This window comes from Zymoseptoria tritici, chromosome 1 (genome assembly GCF_000219625.1).
Source record: "Zymoseptoria tritici IPO323 chromosome 1, whole genome shotgun sequence".
NCBI lineage: Eukaryota > Fungi > Ascomycota > Dothideomycetes > Mycosphaerellales > Mycosphaerellaceae > Zymoseptoria > Zymoseptoria tritici.
This window is the reverse complement of record NC_018218.1, coordinates 4,997,515-5,017,668: the sequence shown is the minus strand read 5'-3', so window position 1 is coordinate 5,017,668 and position 20,154 is coordinate 4,997,515. Positions and strand designations below refer to the sequence as shown.

General features: G+C 53.2%; 7 protein-coding genes across 7 annotated transcripts; 1 reads left to right on the top strand and 6 right to left on the bottom strand.

Annotated features, from left to right (window-relative positions):
• Positions 1-4,455: 4,455 nt before the first annotated feature.
• On the bottom strand, positions 4,456-6,141 carry MYCGRDRAFT_32867 (uncharacterized protein; the record flags this gene model as incomplete). Its single annotated transcript, XM_003856633.1, has 1 exon — positions 4,456-6,141. One exon carries the CDS (start codon positions 6,139-6,141, stop codon positions 4,456-4,458), a length of 1,686 nt encoding a protein of 561 aa, XP_003856681.1.
• Positions 6,142-6,706: 565 nt separating this feature from the next.
• MYCGRDRAFT_31579 (uncharacterized protein) lies at positions 6,707-7,614 on the bottom strand (the record flags this gene model as incomplete). Its single annotated transcript, XM_003856632.1, has 2 exons — positions 6,707-7,500; positions 7,548-7,614. 2 exons carry the CDS (start codon positions 7,612-7,614, stop codon positions 6,707-6,709), a joined length of 861 nt encoding a protein of 286 aa, XP_003856680.1.
• Positions 7,615-8,446: 832 nt separating this feature from the next.
• On the bottom strand, positions 8,447-8,870 carry MYCGRDRAFT_19155 (uncharacterized protein; the record flags this gene model as incomplete). Its single annotated transcript, XM_003856631.1, has 2 exons — positions 8,447-8,693; positions 8,749-8,870. Coding segments are annotated over 2 exons (369 nt in total), but the record flags the coding sequence as incomplete, so codon positions are not given.
• A 1,260-nt stretch (positions 8,871-10,130) lies between these two features.
• Positions 10,131-12,074, bottom strand: MYCGRDRAFT_84186 (uncharacterized protein; the record flags this gene model as incomplete). Its single annotated transcript, XM_003856630.1, has 6 exons — positions 10,131-10,267; positions 10,344-10,532; positions 10,583-10,618; positions 10,714-11,132; positions 11,186-11,868; positions 11,928-12,074. 6 exons carry the CDS (start codon positions 12,072-12,074, stop codon positions 10,131-10,133), a joined length of 1,611 nt encoding a protein of 536 aa, XP_003856678.1.
• A 1,085-nt stretch (positions 12,075-13,159) lies between these two features.
• MYCGRDRAFT_90033 (uncharacterized protein) lies at positions 13,160-13,867 on the bottom strand (the record flags this gene model as incomplete). Its single annotated transcript, XM_003856629.1, has 3 exons — positions 13,160-13,213; positions 13,452-13,599; positions 13,650-13,867. 3 exons carry the CDS (start codon positions 13,865-13,867, stop codon positions 13,160-13,162), a joined length of 420 nt encoding a protein of 139 aa, XP_003856677.1.
• A 1,024-nt stretch (positions 13,868-14,891) lies between these two features.
• MYCGRDRAFT_90032 (uncharacterized protein) lies at positions 14,892-18,350 on the bottom strand (the record flags this gene model as incomplete). The annotated part of the gene is made up of 4 exons (XM_003856628.1): positions 14,892-15,359; positions 15,597-16,471; positions 16,727-17,647; positions 17,711-18,350. The coding sequence occupies 4 exons, from the start codon at positions 18,348-18,350 to the stop codon at positions 14,892-14,894; spliced, it is 2,904 nt and encodes a 967-aa protein (XP_003856676.1).
• Positions 18,351-18,874: 524 nt separating this feature from the next.
• On the top strand, positions 18,875-20,117 carry MYCGRDRAFT_33485 (mannan polymerase complex subunit MNN9; the record flags this gene model as incomplete). The annotated part of the gene is made up of 3 exons (XM_003856960.1): positions 18,875-19,793; positions 19,848-20,041; positions 20,097-20,117. 3 exons carry the CDS (start codon positions 18,875-18,877, stop codon positions 20,115-20,117), a joined length of 1,134 nt encoding a protein of 377 aa, XP_003857008.1.
• Between the last annotated feature and the right edge of the window lie 37 nt (positions 20,118-20,154).

The following is a 20,154-nucleotide window of genomic DNA, read 5'->3' as shown; positions in this document are numbered from 1 at the left end:
TCAGTCGAACCGAGCTAAAGTTCAATCTGGTATCGCAAGTTCTGTCCAGACCGCCTTGGGCGGCAGTGTATGCTATACGCAATCCTCTGTACCACAGCCTGCCCCAGATCACTGTGATGAAAGCACCCTGCCTTTCCTCTCTGCAGTCTCGCAGACAAGTCGTCCGAAGCCCGTGGCACGAGACCGACTCCGACAATCCTCGTTAGTTCGTTCATGAAAACGAGTATATCACAATCACAGACCCATTCCCGGCCAATATCTGCTTCCCCGTCTTCCCAATCGATTTGTTCGTGCTCGTACGTAAGCCCTTTCGGTCGATGTTCTATTACCAGCCCTCGTTCGAGACGGCAGCGACCTCGCTTCCTTCGTAAGATTCCCAGGTGTCAACCGAGTCACTTGAAATCCCTTCAGAATCGCTTGCGTCGTGAGATTCCTGGCCGGACTGCTCCATCGAATCCCTCTGAGACCCTTCCGAGCTGCCCTCGTGGGGATCTTCTTGGCCGTCGGCGTACCAGTACGGATAGACCCATTCTCGCACTACCTGCAGCGCACGTCCATTAGACCGTGGCATCTCTTCCGACCAAAACTTTGGATCGAAATGCATCATGAGCCAGTTCAGTGGAATCATGGTCACGATTTCGTCGGACTGTACGGGCGTTTGTGGATAAGGCACATGAGTTGCATCCTTCTTCACGCCTTCCAGCCAGCCTGGATTGGGCAATTCGCGGAGGAGAGGTTCCTCCACTCCGTTGTAAAGAGCACCACCCACCAAGAACTTGTCGAGGGCAAAGCCGACCTCTGCGAATGCATCGCTCTCAAACGTCGGCTCGTCACAAGTCCCAAAGCTTTCGCCAGTAGACATCACAGCGTAGACAGTATGAAGAGGCTGCTCGCGAAGATTGTCTTGATGAACGCGATGCGCCAGTTCATGAGTCAAGATATAGGCCAGCCAAACCCACTGTCTGACCAATTCGTACTTTGGAGTGTCGAGAGAATCCATTGGCTGTAACTCGTCGAGGTGACGCTTGGAGATCTCGATGAGACCGTTTGGCCACGCGCTGGCCTTGTAAGGCGCAGAAGCATCTGGCTCATTGAACTCCACCCGACTGACATACACTGTTTTGCGCACAACGTCAAGGACCCGATTCCGTTGGACAGACGTGAGTGGGACATTTCTCATATTGGTTCGATGGAAGGTCTTGCGAACCTGGTCGTCCTCTCCCCATGTGTAGATCCTAGGACCAAATAGGAGTGCATCGAAGAACTGTAGACTCCGCTCACTCCCGAGGATCTGACCGGTAAGCCAGATAGCAGGCTGGATCCTCAGCCTATCTTCAACGCTTAGCAGCGGCGTGTACCAGTCTTGTACGATAGGTGAATCCTGCTCCTCGCAGGATCGGCGAAGGATTTCCTCAATCTCTGGTATCATGCCTTGTTCGGTCAGTCCGGAAACCCGCTTCAGCTCCTTGAGAAGGTCCATGACTTCGTAGACTTGTGCTGAAGCGGGCTCGGTTTCGATCTTCGCACTGGCAAGCTCGCCGTCAACATTTGCTTCGCTGGCGGTGGAATCGATATCCTTGTCGGCGCTGGGGGTAGTAGAAAGAGCACCATCTTCGTCATCGATGACCGTTGTCGTTTGAAGCGCATCGAGTACAGTGCCGACAGTTGCAGTTTGTGAATCTTCGGCGGCGCTCATCCGAACCTCCTCGACCTCAAGACCCCCTATGGCGTCGACCAGCTTCGATTCAACGCCTACGATAGTCGTTGCGCTGACCTCCTCATCGATACAGGTGCTGGAACTCGTGCTGGTGCTGAAGGCGGTGATCTCCAAAGACTCCGTGGTTGACATTCCGTCTGCAAGCGCAGTACTGTTGTACTGAGGTGTGCTTGCTGCAGCATCAGTATCGACTTGCGTCGAAGGCTCGGGGGCGCTGGCTGCTTGAAAGTCTGCCATATTGCAGCGAGTCCGAGGCGCAGATGTCTGAGAAGGAAAGGACCGAAAGGTGGAAGCCTCGTGTCTGAGAGAGAAGTAGAAGGCATATGCTAGCTCCACTAGACCGGAAAGTGACTGGTGCGCAGGAGCTACGTGAATGTCATGGTCTAAGCATATGCCGCCTCAGGTTTCGACTCCCCCAAGTGGGTGAATCGAGCTGCTTGAAATCATGTAGCTCCCTGGGGATCAAGGCATTGTTGTTCCATGATGCCATCGTAGTCTTTGTGTATACTGATGACTGGCCTCGACCCATCTGCAAGGCCAGGGCGACCTGTATAGTGTTTTCAGACAAGCGATGCTTTGCGGCTCGGCTGTCTTCGTATATTTTGCAGCCTCGTGCGCAACTCTTTCATATTGAACACATCGAAAGCAGTCACTATTGCCATTGTACCATGACAGATTCAGGTGATGCAAAGCCGAGGAAGGGTACTCCTATCATTCACTCGCGCAAGTTATACTGTACGTCGGCACATGGTTTCAAAGTCAAAGCTCAATTCCTCCTATTTCTTTCATAGACTGGTCGTTTTGTTATGCACTCGATTCAGGCGTCGTCGGTGTATATGGTCACCAGTTGCCGTGGCACTACCACGCATTGGTCGAAATGTCTGTCTCCTTATTTCCAGAACAAAGGCAAAGACTATCGATCGAACTGCGTCTCGAGGTGCTGACGCTGCTGTCTGAGCTACGGTCTGTGCTGCAATCTGTGCTGGAGTCTTCTGTGCCGCTGTCCACCGTGCTGCCGCTGCTACTGCCTGCGCTGCTGGTTGCGCTGCTAGTCGCGTCACTGTCTACGCTGCTTCCCAAAGGTCCTGCCATGCAATCCGCATACCATTTGGGTTTGATGTTCTTAAGGGGCACCCTCAGCGCTTGCCCTTTGCTTTGCGGCATCGTTGTGGCCCAAAAATGCGCATCAAAGTGCTTTCGGACCCATGATATGTCGACGACAGCGACATTCTCAGTGCTCTGTGCCGGCACATACGGGTATGGAATGTGGTTAACGTCGTTCGGAGCATGTCTTAGCCAGCCTGGATTGGGCAACTTGCGCAGCAAAAGTTCGCAATGACCTTGGTAAAGTTGGCCGCCGACGAGAAACTTCTCGAGTGCGTAGCCCATTTCTGCGAATTGGTTCCGTTCGAACGACATTTCCTGACCGAAGAAGTCCCGCCTCTCGGTGCCGAAAATCGTAAAGCTTTCTTGAATATGTTCGTGGGAGTAATGATGCTGGTCCATGCGGTGTGCGAGCTCGTGAACGAGAGAATATGCGAGCAAGACCCACTGCGTCAAAATCTCGTCACTCGAAATCCAGGACGAGTGTAAGCGAGAAAAGTCTTGAAGAACTTGCGACTGTAGCTCGATAAGTCCATCCGGAGATGCGGTCGCAGCTGAAGCCGACATGGAATCTTTGGTGAATTCAATGCTACTGTGGTAAAGCGTATCTTGAATGCGATCGATCACGCGATCGCGCTGCTGAGTGGTCAATGGTCTGCCGTCGATGTTTCGGCGATGAAATGCCTGACGCATCCTACCGTCTTGTTCCCAGATCTGGATTCTAGGGCCGAAAAGGAAAGCGTCGAAGAATTGTAAAGATTGCTCGCTTCCAATGATCTGTCCTGCAAGCCAGAAAGCGGGCTGTACCTTTAGTCTATCTTGGATTGAGAGACTGGGTGTATACCAGTCTTGCACAAATAGTGAGTCCTGTGCCTCGCAGGAACGACGGAGAATCGGCTCAAGGACTGAATGTAGCCCCCCTTCACAGAGCGTTGAGAGACGTTCGAGCTCTTCCAGAAGTCCACTGACGCTGGGTTCGAGATCAGAGGGTACCCCGGTGCAACTATTGACTCCTGATCCAGCAGGAGTCTGAGTATCGTCATCGATAGTGCCTGGCGTGGGGTTTTCAGTCGCCGTTGCAGCTTGATGTATGCTTGACTGCGGCGCTTGGCCGAGAGACTCGCATGATCCGGAGCACATCTTCACAGATCGTCTTTTGAGGAAATTGCAAAAAGATATCGAAGAGGGATTGAGCTGGCTTGTGGTTTGTTGTCTTGAAGGAGGAAAGGGAATGATTTTGAGCGTCGAGGATCATCGCTGAGGTATACTCATAAGTTGCAGGAATGGCTGCCGTTCGAGTTGAGCTTCCAACCAAAGGCTGCATTGTTATCTTGCAGTGCCATTGTGACCATGTGGAACAAAAGAGGTCTTTGTGCTGTGCCTCCTTGACTCAATGGGCCATGTCTGGCTACAAAGGTAGTCGTTGAACAATGCAGCGACTCCTTTGTCGTCGGAAGCTGTATCCTGTAGATGACGTGGGACTGCCTCGCGCTGTGGCCGTTGGGCCGGCAGTGCTAGGGTCGTATGTCAACATGATCTCGCGTCTGCAAGTGCAAGAAAGGTGCGAGTGGCCGTACCGATGAGCATCCTGACTTCGTGCGCAGACAAGGGAGCCTCGACATGGCTGAGTACGCTCAGGGCAGCTGTAAAGCCTGCTGGATCATACCCACCGCAGCAAGAAGCTCATTCTCCATATGCCTCTTCGCCACGACTTGCAAAGAGATCGGTGCTCCGCTGTAGTCATGCATCCGCCACAAGTCTGTCGCCGCCTCATCGTCCCCACTAAGGGGCTGCAGATCTTCATCCTGGTCTTGAGGATAGTCTGTCCTTGGCCCAGCTCGTATGTGAGTCGGCACAACCATAGCGGGATAGTCCAACACATTCCAGAAGTGGGTATGACTCGCATTGTGCAGGTTACCAGTATCGTGTGGGCTAGCGGCACTCATGGGGCAGATGACGATGTCAGGATTCCCCTGAGCCATCCAATCCGCGAGGAACTCCTCACGGTAGACATCTCTCCGATACCGTTTCGTGGCGATGGCGATTGCTGTTTCTTCCGTGTCTAAAGCAGATTCGTCGACCAGATCGAGGGCATGTGAGATCAGATCATCAAACACAGGATAGTGAGGTTCGTTGCCAGCCTCGAACGCAGCATTAGCGAGCTTCATGCCGTCATGCATGAAAAGCTCGTGGAAGAGCTTGTGGGCTCTCGCTGGCTGGTAGAACTTGAAGTCGGTGACTAGAAAGCCACGACTTCGGGCCTGTGCCTCTGCCCATTCCATTGCTTGCAGGGAAGGTGGCTGTGGTCGGATGAGACCGTAGCTCTTCAAAATGCCAACCTTCAAGCCAGACTTGTGCTTTGTTGTTCCTAGTCCAGTATATGGAATAGGCAGACATGCCGGGTCCAAGAGATGTGGCTTCTGGGCCAGAACGTGATAGAGCATGTAATCCAAGTCCCGGAGTGAATAACTAAGGGCACCGACGATATTGTGTATGCTCAGATTCGCAGGACTCGGTCCGGCCGGACTCATGGGCAGAAAGCCGCTCGACCCTTTGAGACCGTAAAGACCACAGAATGAAGCCGGGATTCGGATGCTCCCTCCGATATCTGTGCCGAAACCAAATGGTGATCCTCGCATAGCCAGCAAAGCAGCTTCGCCGCTGGACGACCCTCCAGATGACAGGTTGATGTTGTAGGGGTTCAGTGTTCGTCCAAGGAAAGAAGTACCTTCAGGCGAGAACACTGCAGCAGGTTGATGTGTCTTAACGTAGAACACAGCTCCCATGTTGCGGAGTATCGAAACGAGTGGGGCATCTTCCTTCGCGATGGTTCGAGTGGCCATGAATCCCAAGGACCAAATTTGGCGTTCAACTTTGATTGTTTCTTTGATGCTGATCGGGATTCCATGTAGAGGTCCGATGGTCTGGCCTGTTCGTTCGAGATGGTCGTCTAGTTCCCTCGCCCGCTGCAAAGCTTCTTGCATGTAGAAGTCGGTCAGACAGAACGTCAGCTGGTGGGCGATGATGGCTCGCTTGCAGAATGCTGACACCACTGCGACGGATGTGAGCCGCTTGGATGCAATGGCTTGCACGAGGTCGACGAGGCCATAGTTCTCGGTGATATCGATTTCCTCAGAGGTCAGCAGTCCGCAATCTCGAGGTATGCCAGTGACATCGAGTGGTGGGTTGACGATCAGCTCTGATGGTAGAATGAGCTCTACAGGCACCTTAACTGCCACGTCTTTGAGGATTGCTTGTCTCTTTGCTTCGAATTGTTTGTCGCCTTGCGGGATCGCCTTTTTCTCGACAGTCTTGAACATGATTTCGTGATGGCTTGAAGTTGAAAGTGTTGGTCGAAAGAAAGGCCAGCAGCGCCCACTTCTTCAAACTGATGGCAGCATTGCGACTGTCGAAGCAGAATGCTGACAGACGCTGCAATGCATTGTTATTTGTGAGGTTGCACTGCAGAAGCCGCGTAGGCTTGCCGTGATGTCATGCTGTCTGAGCTGACACAATTTGTCTGTCCGATTACACAGTCCGTCAACATGACAAACATACCTTGAGATAGACCAATGTGTCCGAGACGAAAGGCAGCAAAGGCTGGAACTTCATGTCTGTCCTTCGCAAGCGCAGAGGTAGGTTGGTTCTTTGCTCTTCGCAAAGTTTGCTGATGCTCAAAGGCTGATGGCGATCGCTGGAACACCTCGTACCTGACTATGACCCTCCATTGTACCGGTGAAGTAATGGCATATTCTGCAGATTCGCCGTTCTCCAGCCGCGGGGACTTATGGAAGAGGCAAGAAGCAATGAAGTGAGCTCGCTGACAGAAGATGCTGAGCGGATCGTCTACCGTGCTCCAGAATGACTCGAATGGACTTCCATCACTCACAGCTTCGACTTGCTCTCCTTGAGCCCCAAATCGAGTCCAGTGAGCTTCTCCAGCTCCTTCACAGCCAAGTCTGCCCGTCCCAGCTGCACCTTGATCGTGCCCATTCCCAACTTCTTAGCCGTCCGCAAATTGCCGCCTATATCGTCCAAAAATGTTATATCCTGCGGCCTGACACCCATGCCGTAGCCCTTCAGCTTCACCATCTCATGTAATCGTGTGATGGCATATTTGTAGATGTCCTCCGCTGGCTTCCTCATGCCAACATGAGCGCTGCTGACGAAGATGTCAAATACACTCTTCAACTCCTTGTTCTGCTTGCCCTCGGGTGTGCTTTCATCATTGAAAGCATGACCCGGTGGAAAGATGCTCGTGTTGCTCAATGCTCCCAATATCAATTGTCCATTGCTCTTATCCGCTGCCGCTCGCAATCGCTGCAGCGCCGGCCACATGTACTGATCGGGCTCGCGAGCGATTCGCATCATCTCCCAGTATAGCCATTCGACATCGAGATCGGGTACATCGGGAGCTTGGAAAGCTGCCTCCTCAGCGCCGGCGGAGGCTGATTGGTTGCGAGTTTTGGCGAGGTGCTTCGCGTAGTATTCGCGCCAGCGCTTCTCATTGCTCAGATCAGACTTCCACTCTTTGAAGAAGCCATCGTCCAGGAGAATGTCCCCGCGCTCGAGCTTCTGCCACGCTCCGTTCGGGTTGGTCGCTGAGATGCAGTAGTTGATGTAGCCTTGAGGAATGTCTTTGCTCTTCTCGTAGTCGAGGATCGCCTGAAATGGAGATACTACGAACTGTCAGAACGTTCGGAATTGGTTGGCGTGGAAATCCTACCAACGCAGACACCGCCAATGTCGAACAGTAGCACTCGAGGGTATTTGTTGGTGGTCGGTTTGGACATGTCGAGAGTGGTGCCAAAGAGTACAAAGGTTCTATTGTCGCTGGTCCAAGGCCTTCGCATGCTACGGGTTCAGGTCAAGTCCGATGTGAGATGTATGGACAGTCTGTCAAGACACGCTCGAGCGATTCGTAGATACGACATCGCCGCAGTGATGCTTCGATATGGGAGATACCTTTAGCCGTCAGAGGCCGAGGCTCGCTCGACCAGGTGGAGTCAATTCTAGCGCGCAGAGTATGACTAAGCTCGGATATGGCCCTGCCCCCTTGCATTGTGAAAGAAGCCGTTCGCTTTTCATGCATGGACAACCACAGCAAGCAACTCTGGAATTTGCGCATCGACCTCATCAAGTTTCGCAGGTATATGCATTACCTGGGGCATCGTCGTGGAGATGCTCGAGTGAGGACTATACTGGCCAGCGTCTCGAACGCTCCAGCCCGTCTACCCTTCACGAGCTTCCTGGCGTCGAGGGGGGGATCGCCTGATATGGGCCTCCGTCGAAACGACTTCACTCCGACGGTCGCTGTCGCTACTCGTATTGCTGGATTGTGCTCGCTCATGAGCGTTGGGAGGCGAGCCAGTCCAGTCTGCCCACGACACGATCAATTGACCAGACTGAACAACCACAATGAGGAGGAGGAGAGGCGAAGGGAGCGAGCAGGTCAGTCGTACCACCTATCCTTATGTCGAAGTCCTCCTTCCTACCCACAGCCTTGGTCCTCAGCTGGACCTCGTCAATTCTCCACCGCATTTGAGTGACCCAAAGCCTGGCCGTTTCATCATTTGAGATATATGACCATCGTTAAGTCCCGAGGAAAAGGCATGGCCTCTACGAACATACTGGTCGACCGGCCGGTGCCGCCACTACGTTTGACGGGTTCGTCCTTCCGCAGCCACTGCTCGTGCCAGAAATTGTATCATCGATCGCGGCCTTGTACGCAGCGCCGCAGTTCGGATCGCTTGCGCCCCCGCTTGCATTCTCAAAGTAGCTGCAGATGTCATGGCTGAAGCAGTCTTGGGTGTATGCATTGCCGATGGCTATTCCCGTACAGCCAGCTCCGCAGCGACCGTTGCATGAGTAGCTGAGAGATTGTCAACACTTGGACATACCATGATGACTGCAGAGCAGAGTAGTACCTTCCGCCAGCGCTGTTGGAACCGTAATTGCTTCCTACTATGCCGGTGAAACGACAAGTCCGTCCGGCGGCATCGGTCCAAGTTGCGGTGGCACTTTGCCCGACTACCAGGCAAGTGATTGCTGCTGAGGTGGTGGCTGCGAGCAAAGGGAGGAGAACAACGATGCGACGAATAGAGGCCATTGTTGAGAACGCCAAGTCTCGGTTCGATGAAGCCGCTGTTGTTTTGAAAGTCGCAAGCATCGACCCGTGGGAGCTGTACTGGCCATATAAGATGAGAGGGATAGCCTCGCTTGAAGCATCATTCCGTTGAATCTTGGACCTCCTTCCTGAGTAGGCTTGATTTCTTCGCTTACCAGGGTCCTGCCTATTCAAGGTCCGGCTATACTGCGGAAGGCTTCACATTCGTGATTGTCCACGAGTCCCACCAAGTGGTTCATCTAGCGATTCGATGCAGAGCACTGACAAATACCTCGACCATCGTGTCTCATACCTTGATCTTGTGTCACCGCACGGCCGCTCATCGCCCCCGTTCAGGACAAATCTCCTCTGGCGAGCTCAGAGCTTGTTCGTTCCCCTTCCCAGGCCCTTCGGTAGACCACCGGATGGGATGCCTGGCATGTACAAAGTTGAGCCATATTCCGCCAAATCGGGATAGTCTGCTTGCCCGGGTTCAAAGTCGCAAATTTAGGGCATCGCATAGTGGTAAAGTCAAATCGGCTGATGACCAAGGCGAGGAGGTCAGACGACTTGCCTCGCAACCTCATCTAGGGGAGATATGCCGTTCTTATGTTCAAAGTCCCGCGCACCCTTTGTTCGTTGCCAGCGTTGCGACAAGCCATCGTGCTCCACCTTCGAACAAAGTTCTGGCTGCCGGCGGGTTCTTCGAACACAGAGTAATGCTGAGTGGTGCGACAAACGTAGGACTAAGCGCCTTGCTGTCCTCGGCCTTTTGTACTCCTATTGCGAGTAGGGTGCTGGCAGTCAGAGCGATGGTGTTGACGAGCGATGTTGTATCTGGCACCCTCTCTGGCGATGACTTTATCAAAGCCGACGAGGGCGCATGTTGGCTCGACGATCGGGCATCGATGAGCGAGAAGCTGCTTCCCAGGCCCAACCTTCAACAACAAGAGTGCTCCGATCCAGGGTGGACGTGCTCTGGCAACAGAGTGCAAAAGCTTCGTGGGACTTCAGTCGCGATCGAGCGGTTCAGGATGGGTCATTGTATACTGCTGTAGGAACGGTGCGATGTTGTAAGCAGACGATGTGAAAAAGGCGATGATGAGCGGAGTTCGCAAGACGAACACTACCTGCGAGAAACTCTGATTTGGCATCTGTCCAGGCGCACCGCGATCGTCATCACCGTCCAATGCAGACAGGCCTTCATGCCTTCGAGCCATGCTCAACGGCGTATCCTTGCCAATTCTGAAGAGCTTCTTCCATTTTTTGTTTGTAAAGCGGAAGACCGCCGAGGTATATGAGATACTCCCGTCGCTTTCCAGGGACGTTGGCACCCATGTCTAGAAAAATGGAAGGTCAGTGAGCTCAACGTAACGGCCTACGTCAGTGTAGCCTCCTGCCCATGGATGTACTTACACCAGGAATTAGTCTGCACCAACAAAGTGCGCTCTGCTAACTCCAGTGTGTGCTTCCGCCAGTATGATTCCGCCTCTTTGCTTGCCTCAATCGTCTCAATGCCTTGATCTCTTTGCTGCGTCAGGAGCTTCAGAATGTACTCTCCCTGGATTTCAAGAAATGGAGGGCCGTTGGTCAAACTTGTGGGAGCTGGCAAAGTCAGATGTGGTTGTTTACCATACTTTAGAAGCTTTGCATACCTTGCGGTCCATACACCATCAAAAAGTCGGGAAAGTCTGTTTCGCAGAAAAGTTAGCCATTGCTTGCATAGTCTCATCACGCCAACGAAGACCGGGCACCGCCCAAGAGGTCGACTTTTGGAGAGTCTTACCATTCACCAGCATCCCAAGGTTTGTGATCACGCCGTCCTTCCACTTCTCGTCAAGGTCGAGCCCGTTGCGTCCTTTGATACCCATCGTTCGCAGGCCACCAGTGACTGCGTCGTAGCCCGTGCACACAGCGACAACATCAAACTCCCGCTCCGTTCCATCCTCGGTAACGATGCCTTTCTTGGTGAATCTGACAATGGGAGAGTTGGTAATGTCGACGTTGTCCTGATCGCAGGACTCGTAGTAGTCTTGCTCCAAGCTGGGTCTCTTGGTTGAGATGTAGTAGGGCGGCTCTTCGGGTGCGAGGAGATCGCGCTTGGCCGGATCTGAAATGCGTGCACGGGTCTTCTTCGCCCAGAAATCGTAAAGCTCACGGTTGGCTTTAGGGTCCACAAGGTAGTCTGAGTATGAACCTTGCGACCTAGTCGCGAAATCAGCCTCAACATCACAAAAAGGAAAGCAGGACCTCCTCACCAATTGAAACCACCTCGCTTCCAGAGGTGTTCCAGACGAGCATTCCGCTGTTCTGGTGTGTCGTCGAACACTTTCACGCCAGAGCCCTCTACAGGAAGACCACTCCGGGTGTTCCTACAAGCTTTGAAGACATGAGGCATCTGCGGCATGTATGATAGGATTTCTTCCTCCGAGATCTTTCTCTGTCTCATCGGAACAGCGAAGTTGGGCGTCCGGATGAATTGCGTTACTTGCGCACTGACCTTGGACGCCTCTTGGACGATCTGTACTCCAGTGGACCCGGCCCCGATCACGGCGACCTTCTTGCCCTTGATCTCAACGCCGTCTGGCCAAAGAGAAGAATGGTGAATGACGCCTTCGTATTCGCTGCGGCCTTCCCACTCTGGTTCGTACTGCTTGAACGATGTGCCAGTCGCTGCGATGAACCAACGAGACTTCCATTGTGCACCATCCGCAGTCGTTAAATGCCAACGATGTTCTTGCTCATTGTACTTTGCTTCGGTCACACGTGTGTTGAGCTGCACATCTCGATGCAAATCCCACACATCAGCTACGTGTTGGAAATAGGAACGAAGCTCCTTGTCGGATGGGAAGCGCTCGGTCCATTGGAAGGTACTCCAGATGGCAGGGTCTGAGAAGCCATAATAAGGGAATTCGCAATCTACGCGGGCACCAGGATATCTCTGTATCGTTGCATCAGTACAGTACAACAACTGCTTGCTCAGGCCGGCCGAAGGCTTACATTCCAATTCCAGACGCCTCCAATGGCAGCACCGGCTTCCAAGACCTTGACACTGAAGCCATGCTTACGAAGAGTATGAAGCAGATGGCATCCTCCGACCCCGGCCCCGACAACTAAGACGTCCAATTGTTGTGTGGCTGGAGGCATGATTGGAATCGCTCTCGAATTGGGAGGTACTGGAATGGGAGATTTCGATGCAATTGGTAGTTTGCGATGTTTGGCTACATGAAATGAACGCTTTGGCTGTATGTGTCAATCGGGTGTACGCAACGAGGTGAGGGATCGACTCGCGAGATCGTGGGAATAATGCGGACATTGTGAGGGGTACAACATGATCCTTGTGTGAGACCGGATCCCCGTTTCAGCGTTTGATATTGGAGGTCCAAGCTGGACATTGGCATCATGATGCGGCATTCTCAGCAAAAGCCAACGTGGGCATCTACCTTACGAGTCGCTGAAATGGAGATGTTCCGGGGTGGAGTGATGATGAAGAGGAAGAAGAAGAAGAAGAAGAAGAACTAGATGGACCCCCGAACCAGAAGCCAGGCATCTACGTGATGACACCGACGGATTACATAAGCTGGCGTTCCCTCTTCAGTGTCCAGAGCAATCGCACCCAGATTGATTTCAGAGACCATTACAGCACATGTGCTTTAACGAGCATTCGAGCGATGCTATCATCACGCAAAATGAAGATCCTGGCTACGCCAGCACTACAGCGAGGTCGCTCCCGCACCGTGCGCCGTGAACCTTGCTGGTCCTGCTAATCGCAGGCGTGCGTATTCTCCATGACCGAGTCGTCGTCGACGCACAACGTACTCGACAATCCAAGCAAGTCAATCGCACACTGTTACCTTCCATGGACTCTGGCAGCCCGGATGCCCATGATAAACACAATCGGAAGCCAGAGACATATCCACTTCGCAACTTCTGTACCGCCGAGGGCGGCTTGGAGGTAAGAGAAGGAATGCTCTCTCCAGCGACATGGATGGCCGTTTCCCAGACGGACAAGGATGTCTTGCTGCAAGGCCTAGAATATCTTTGTACCCAGGCCAGGATCATCCTCAAAGCATGATTTGTCACGCACGTGCTTTGGAGCTTCACACAGCTCCACCTCGAAGACAATTGGAGAAAGTTGATAAGAATTCATTCGTGATGCTGTTGCGCTCTTCTGCCTCATCGTTCCTGCCTGGCCTGTATTACAGTGGTTCCTCTCGTAACGTGGTTCTCGTTCAGATGATGCTTGGGATCTTTGGGATGGGCAGCAGCTTGTAGATGTCGGTGGGCTGGCCGAGGATATATGTCGGAACCTCAGCATAAGCACGAACGGCGGTGATGCGGCAGTCGGAATTGTAATCCAAGTACACCTCCCTCCGAGGTTGTCAGCGATGCTATGGCGATACAAATCAAGGCCTGTCGCAACCCCAAACAGACGATGGGTCGTCGCCGGCCTTGTCCACTCCAAAGGACTTACCCAGAGAAAGTCGTTGGGATCGGGACGACAGAGTTAACACCGAGAGTCACTTCAGTGTAGATGACGGTGGTGCCATTGTGTGGAAAGTCAACGTATCGACCAGTGACAGAAGAAAAGGCCTGGCGAGTTTCCGTGCCAAAGTTGACGACGCCCTGACCCGTAACGCCCACGAGGACTGGACCACCTCCGTTGGGATAACTGGGCATCGTTAGTAAGCATCGAGGAAGTTGGTCGATGGATCAACGTACATTTCAGTCACGCAAGGTCCATCAAGATTTCCGACACCGAAAGGGATGTCATGAAACGCTTCATAAACAGCGACCACGCCGTCTTGCGAGTATGCGTATGGGATCTGTTTGGCAATGGCGATTCTTCGCTCGGGTGTGCAGGTGCCTGAAGTGAATTGTGGAAGGGCGACGGCAGAACCCACCACGGCAGCGAGAGCGACCATGGGAGAGGAGAACATGATGAATGAGGACGGGCGGTAAGAAGAGGCTTGCAGTGAACGTTGGGACTTTGTAAAGGAGGAATGAGGACGTGATGTTCATCAACGAGATGTGCAAGAGGCGAAGTTATGTACAGTATACATTTCCGTCCGCATCCTGCCATGTGCCTGGGTCCTATTTGTTGCAGTACAAACAACCTTGGTTGTTCGGAACAGTCCATGCGCGAAGGATGGACTTGGGAATCTATTAGCGGAGATGTCGAGCCCAAGGTAGACAACGCTATGAAGGCTCGACGTTTCGGCTAGGACATGCTTCCCAAAAGTGCTCGCGGATCTTCAGCGCCGAAGGCAGGGATCTGCTCTGTTAGGGCCAGTTCGGTGAGGGGCGGCACCTAGAGATCGGCGCAGCACTCTAAGCCATGTTGCCCGACATCTCGAATGTAGAGAGAGCCGAATAAACTCGAGGTGAAATCGTAGAGAAGGACGCCTGTGACAGCAGAAATGTCGAAGAGTCAATCATTCGAGCACGTCTCGCATAAGAGATTGGCGATTTGCAAAAATTTATCGATCTGCAACGCCACATGGACGCGCATGGAGCTTCCCAGCGGCAGGGTCCATCCTGCTTCAAGGATCTGCGCGCTGCCAAAGGGAATGGCAGACTTACGTCAAGTCGAATTGGTGTCCACCGAGGGAAGACGGCGCTATTATTGGGACTTGCATGTGCAAGGCGCAAGTGCCGGAGTCTCGAAGTTGTGCGTCGAGATGCGGAGCGGAGGCTTTGATCCTTCGTTGCGCGGGAGCGAGTCTGACAGAATCCATGAACGAAACCGCGAAATTGCGCGTGGAGTACCACTTCGACGGCAGTGCTGCCTCCTCGGTCGACTTAAGACTTGCCATGGGCATTGCCTCGAAGCTGTCCCTCCAAGTACACAGTCTGGCGAAGCGCATAGGGATTGCTTGCCGGAGACGAGAGTAGTCTTAGGTCGTCGTCGAGCACATCATGGGCAGAGGCCTAGTAGATCAACTCTTCTCGCACCACGAATCCTCATCGCTTGACCACAAAGTCCAGAACTTCATCCGCCAATTCCCATGCGCCTACCGCAGCAGTTCGTCGTCTGAGCCGCGGGAATGCCGGCAGATCCTTTGCAGCACCGTCAAATTCTTTCAACAATATCTGCTCAATTTCAGCTCTCCTGCGTTGACGCTGCTCGCGCTCGTCGCGCATAATTTGTCTTTGGTTTTCGGCCTCCGCGCTTCTGGGCCTGTCGATCTGACGGACGATTGGTCCAAGGTCTGCGCGGGCGATGGGTCTTCGAACGGCAACTTTGCGCAAATGTCGCCGGCTAAAGGTGGGTGCTTTCCTCCTTCTCAGGCGAGGCGCGGGCACTTTCTTTCTCCTCTTGAAAGTCAGGGGAGGCGTGGGTACTTTCGGCTTCCTTATGAAAGGCAGGCGAAGTGGCCGTGCAGAGTGTGGGCCTTCGGGGTCTTTTTGGACATTTAGCTCCGTGGTAGCCTGGCGGCCAGGAGAGTAGAAGGTCACTCCTTTCGGAAACGTCAGCTTCCTGAAACTGGGCGACAAGATCGAGTCAATCAAATAGGTGGAAATAGGGCCTTGCGTGCTACGTCTGTGCTCTCGTCCACGCTGCCGAGCCGGACTTTCCCTCTTGACGGGGGAGGAAGGAGGCAAATTCCGTGGCTGAAATGCAGGAACGCATGTTGACTTTGTGTTTTTTGCGGGTGCAGGACTTACGCGGCGTATTATCTTGCGACTGGAAGCCGTGCTTGAGGCGGATATTGTCGTGGTAGGCGTCACCTTCTCTTCCGATGTGCGATCCCTGCTTGTGCACTTGTCACGAGGCTGACAACGCGGATCGTGTAGCTCTTTTGCGATGATCGATGTGGCGTTGGGGTCCGTAGCAGGCGTAGAACTGATGATATGCTCTGCCTGGCGAGAGGACGCGGGGCGCGCGGTAGTCTTCGTCGATCTGCTTGACGATGCGGAAGCTGTAGCCATGGATATACTCATGCCTGCATAGTCAACCATATAAGTACGTATTGGCACTGGCTTGTTCGGTTGAGACGCTTCCTTCGCATCGAGTTGTTGCGCAGTGCTTTGCTTCGGCTTGCTTGGCGTTGAGGTGTTCGTATTCGGTGTGCATTTTTTCGGCTTGTCACTCTTCGGGTTGTGATTCTTCGGGTTGTCATTCTTCGGCTTATTCTTCTCCGAAGTGTTCTTTCCTGACGAATGGATCTCCTGCGCATGGTGCTTCTCAGTGCGAGTCTTCTGTTTCGAATTTTTGTGTTTTGGAGTGCTATCAAGCTCGGTTGCGATTACTGGCGAGTCCTCCGGGATCATCCGTCGAAGCTGAACCCTGAGCTCGCTCAGGAATGTCTCGGTCGCTCTATCCCAAGCGGCGACACAACGCTTGGAGTCCCAATCCATCCACGAGATACTCAGCAATGCCTCCCTGCGCTTCTGCATGAGAGTCCAATGCATTTCCATCTCTGGAGAACCCATGGCGGAAGCGACGAGGCGACTCTTGAGAGTGGCATATCGGTGGCGGAGGTGATTGGCGCGTTCTACGCTGATCAAGATGGTGCGTGGTACGGTTATGGTCTCCAAGCCTAAATGACGCTCAGCTACGCCGATGGCTAGTCATTGAGTGGTACGAGCTTGATCAGGTGGAAGTCCAAATGTGCCAGCTTTGAAGGCCGTCAGCAGATCCGGGAGCTCGCCTCGCCCGAGCTTGTCCTGGTTGAGCTTTTGGCGGCTGAGCGAATCGTCGAACAATGTCGTCAGGTTTACTCGTCCAAATGGGACATCCATTTTAGTCTGCATGTCTGTCTCGGTCTTGTTGGTCAAAGTGGCCGCCATGCCACCCTCAGAAAGCACGCCAAAAATGTTCCGATGATGCTCGATCTTCATGCCAGCAAGGTCCTGGGTACTCGCCGCGCCGCCGGGCACAATATCAATACTTGAGGGAATCGCTCCAAACACGAATGCTCGATCAGAGCCGTTGAAAGACCTGATATCCTCTTTCGAGGGCGGCGGACTCTCCTTGGGCGCGAGGAAGAACATGATTTTCTCGCCCGGCTTGACAATCTCCCCCAAAGCCTGTCTTTGGTGTTTCGCAACCATGTCATCCGTATATTCGTCCTGGAAAGAGAACTCCCAACCTTGGTCGCCACGCAAATCGCGTGTACTGTACTTCGTGTCCGGGTCGAGACTGAGAAGCCCAGCTTTCTTGCCCCATCCTCCTCCGCCAGAGAGAACCTTGGTCAGACGACACTTTCTGCGCAGCATTGCAAGATTCGCCATACCCCAAAATCCGTCCCATGCATGAGCCTTTGAATCTCTGGAGGACTCCCATATGCTCCTGATGACAGAATTGTCCAGATCGAGAATATCTCCACCATTCTGGCTCGGAAAATCGCCCTTCGGTGCATCGGCGATGATGAACGCCCACACTTGAACAGGTTCAGGTCCCATTTCAAGCACTTTGAAGTAGTCAGACACGGCTTTTTCGAGCTCCTCCGATGCAGGTACAAGGTTGTCAGAAGAGTCGTCGGCGGCGATCTTGGCCTGGGAGAACTTGAATGGTAAATCAGTAGAAAGCTTTCGCACAATGTTTCCCATCGAGCTCGCGATGGCTCGAGGTGGAGTCAGAGGTATCAAAGGTGTCCGATATTCGATGGCGTTGTTGGGTGGTGCCGGGATATCAACAGCCTGCGACTCGAGGCGCTGCGAAATGACTTCGCGCAGTGCACCCGTGGTGGGATCTGGCTCATAACGGGTGTGCACTAGTGTGGATGGCAGGCCATTGGAGAAGGTGGTCTGCGCTAGTGGCAGCTGCAAGGACGTACTTTGCAATGTGCCCGTGGTTTTCATGAGAGTTTTCCAGTTGAAAGTCAACGATCCTGGCTTCTGAGCGGTCTTCTGTAGCGGACTCTGTGATTCGAGAGACAGCGGAGACGGTTGACTGTCGAAACAATAGCCGATACCCTCTTCTCCCGAAGCAGAGTTGTTTGGAGAAGGAAGGCGGTCCACGACCGCAGTTATCGTGTCAATCGCCTTGGTCATAGGCGCATCGCCGAAACGCTTGAGCACCTGAAGTGGGAATTGCGGATCCAATGCATGCTGAGCGAATGCGGGCGTCAAGAGGAGTGTCAGAATTGACGGTGCTTGCACGGGCTCTGCAGGTCGTCCCACTGGCCGCGGCTTGATAGCCGCGAGAAGTTCTTCAAGTTTTGTTGTCTGCGGAGCCCGCGATGTAACCATGCCCATGAACACGCCATGATTTCGCTCGCCAGAACTGATGTTCGAATCTTTCCCGGGTGTCCTTGCTTCTGCTTCTTGCGTGCTATCCACCTCTTCAAAGTAATTGTCCCAGTTGTCGACCGCGATTGCGAGACATCGTCGCTGTAGGATGCTCGTTCGGTATTGTGTTCCGGCGCGTAATGTCCTTGTCGTGCATTCCCACGACGGTCGCGTGCGGCAGAGCATTGATCGTGCTGCACTCTCCAGTGAACGATGCGCGAGGATGGAGATGTTTTCGTGCAACGCGAAGTGATGATGTCGATAAAAGTTACTGGTACGGGAGCCGAGAGCGACATCAATTTAAGGTTAAGCTTGTGACGCTAAAAAAGACAGGAGGACAGGGCTGGTCTTGAAACACTTGTCGACGACACCTCGTAAGGAAGACTTGACGAACAAGAAATCCTCTCCGCGATATCCATGGCTCAGACAGACCTCACCGTCTTCGATCAACGCTCTGCTGCTCAATGACAATATCACAAGCTCTACTGCCCAACGAAAGAAGTGAATCTCATGCGCCGAGTCCTCTTCACGGCAGGGTCCAAAGCGTAAAATCGACAGGTACCGTGAGACGGCACGACTCGATACTGGTGTGTTTACTCTTAGACAATATACCGAACCCTACGCGACTTTGGTGATGGCTGAGCGCAGCAATTGCAGACTCACCCGCTGACTCCTGATGCCGCAGCTCTGCGATCCGTCCTTCGCACGCCATGGCGGTCTCCCGCTCCTTACGCCGCAACAATGCCATTACCTACATTCTCGCGACGATCCTCTGCGTGTTCTTCCTATACTTCTTCTTCGGCGATAGCACAGCAATACCCGCAATAGCGAGAGCGCCACGACAATTCCTCAAAAGCAAAGATGCGGCCTCGAACGCCCTCTCTCCGCCCTCATTACCCTTTCTCAAGACCGCCGCACTAGGTCCGAACGAACATCCTCCACCACCTCCGGTCGTCCACTACCACATGGACAATGTGACGACAACTTCAGATCCGGTCGGCAATCGCGAAGCCGTTCTGATTCTCACACCTCTCGCGCGATTTTACCAAGAGTATTGGGATAATCTTGTCAAGCTCTCCTATCCTCACGAGCTCATATCGCTGGGTTTCATTATACCGAAAGGAAGAGAAGGGAACCAGGCGACCAAAGAGCTGCAAGAGCGGATCGCAAAGACACAAGCTCCGACCAACAAAAATCGCTTTGCGTCCATCACAATCCTTCGTCAGGATGAAGAGCCACGTATCGGGCAATCTGAGTCGGAGCGTCATGCTATGGCTGCGCAGAAAGAGCGACGAGCAGCCATGTCGAAAGCGAGAAACAGTCTGCTGTTCACAACATTGGGTCCCACCACATCGTGGGTACTCTGGCTCGACAGCGACATTATCGAGACACCACCGACCTTGATCCAGGATCTCGCGTCGCACGATAAGCCTATCATTGTGCCAAACTGCTTTCAAAGATACATGAACACAGAGACGGAAGCGATGGACATTCGGCCGTATGACTACAACAGCTGGCAGGACTCTCCGACTGCGCAGGAAATGGCGGCCAAAATGGGTCCGGACGAAGTGCTGCTGGAAGGATATGCTGAAATGGCCACGTATAGAAATTTGATGGCCCGCTTGCATGGTGCGTTGCAGCTTCGCTTACGACGCAGTCACTTTTGACTAACAAAATCAACAGAACCGAATGGCGACCCTCGTCGACTAATGGATCTGGACGGTGTCGGTGGTACCGCTCTGTTGGTGAAGGCAGAGGTCCATCGTGATGGAGCAATGTTTCCACCATTTCCATTCTACCATCTGATCGAGACCGAGGGATTCGCAAAGATGGCACGCAGGTTGAGCTGGAAGAGTTATGGCTTGCCGAACTACCTTGTACGTCTCAAGTGGAAGAAGGGATGAATTCCGATCTTGCTAACTCTGATCACAGGTGTACCACTATAATGAATAGGCCTTGATCCGACCAGGATCGGAAGGCAGGATGGACG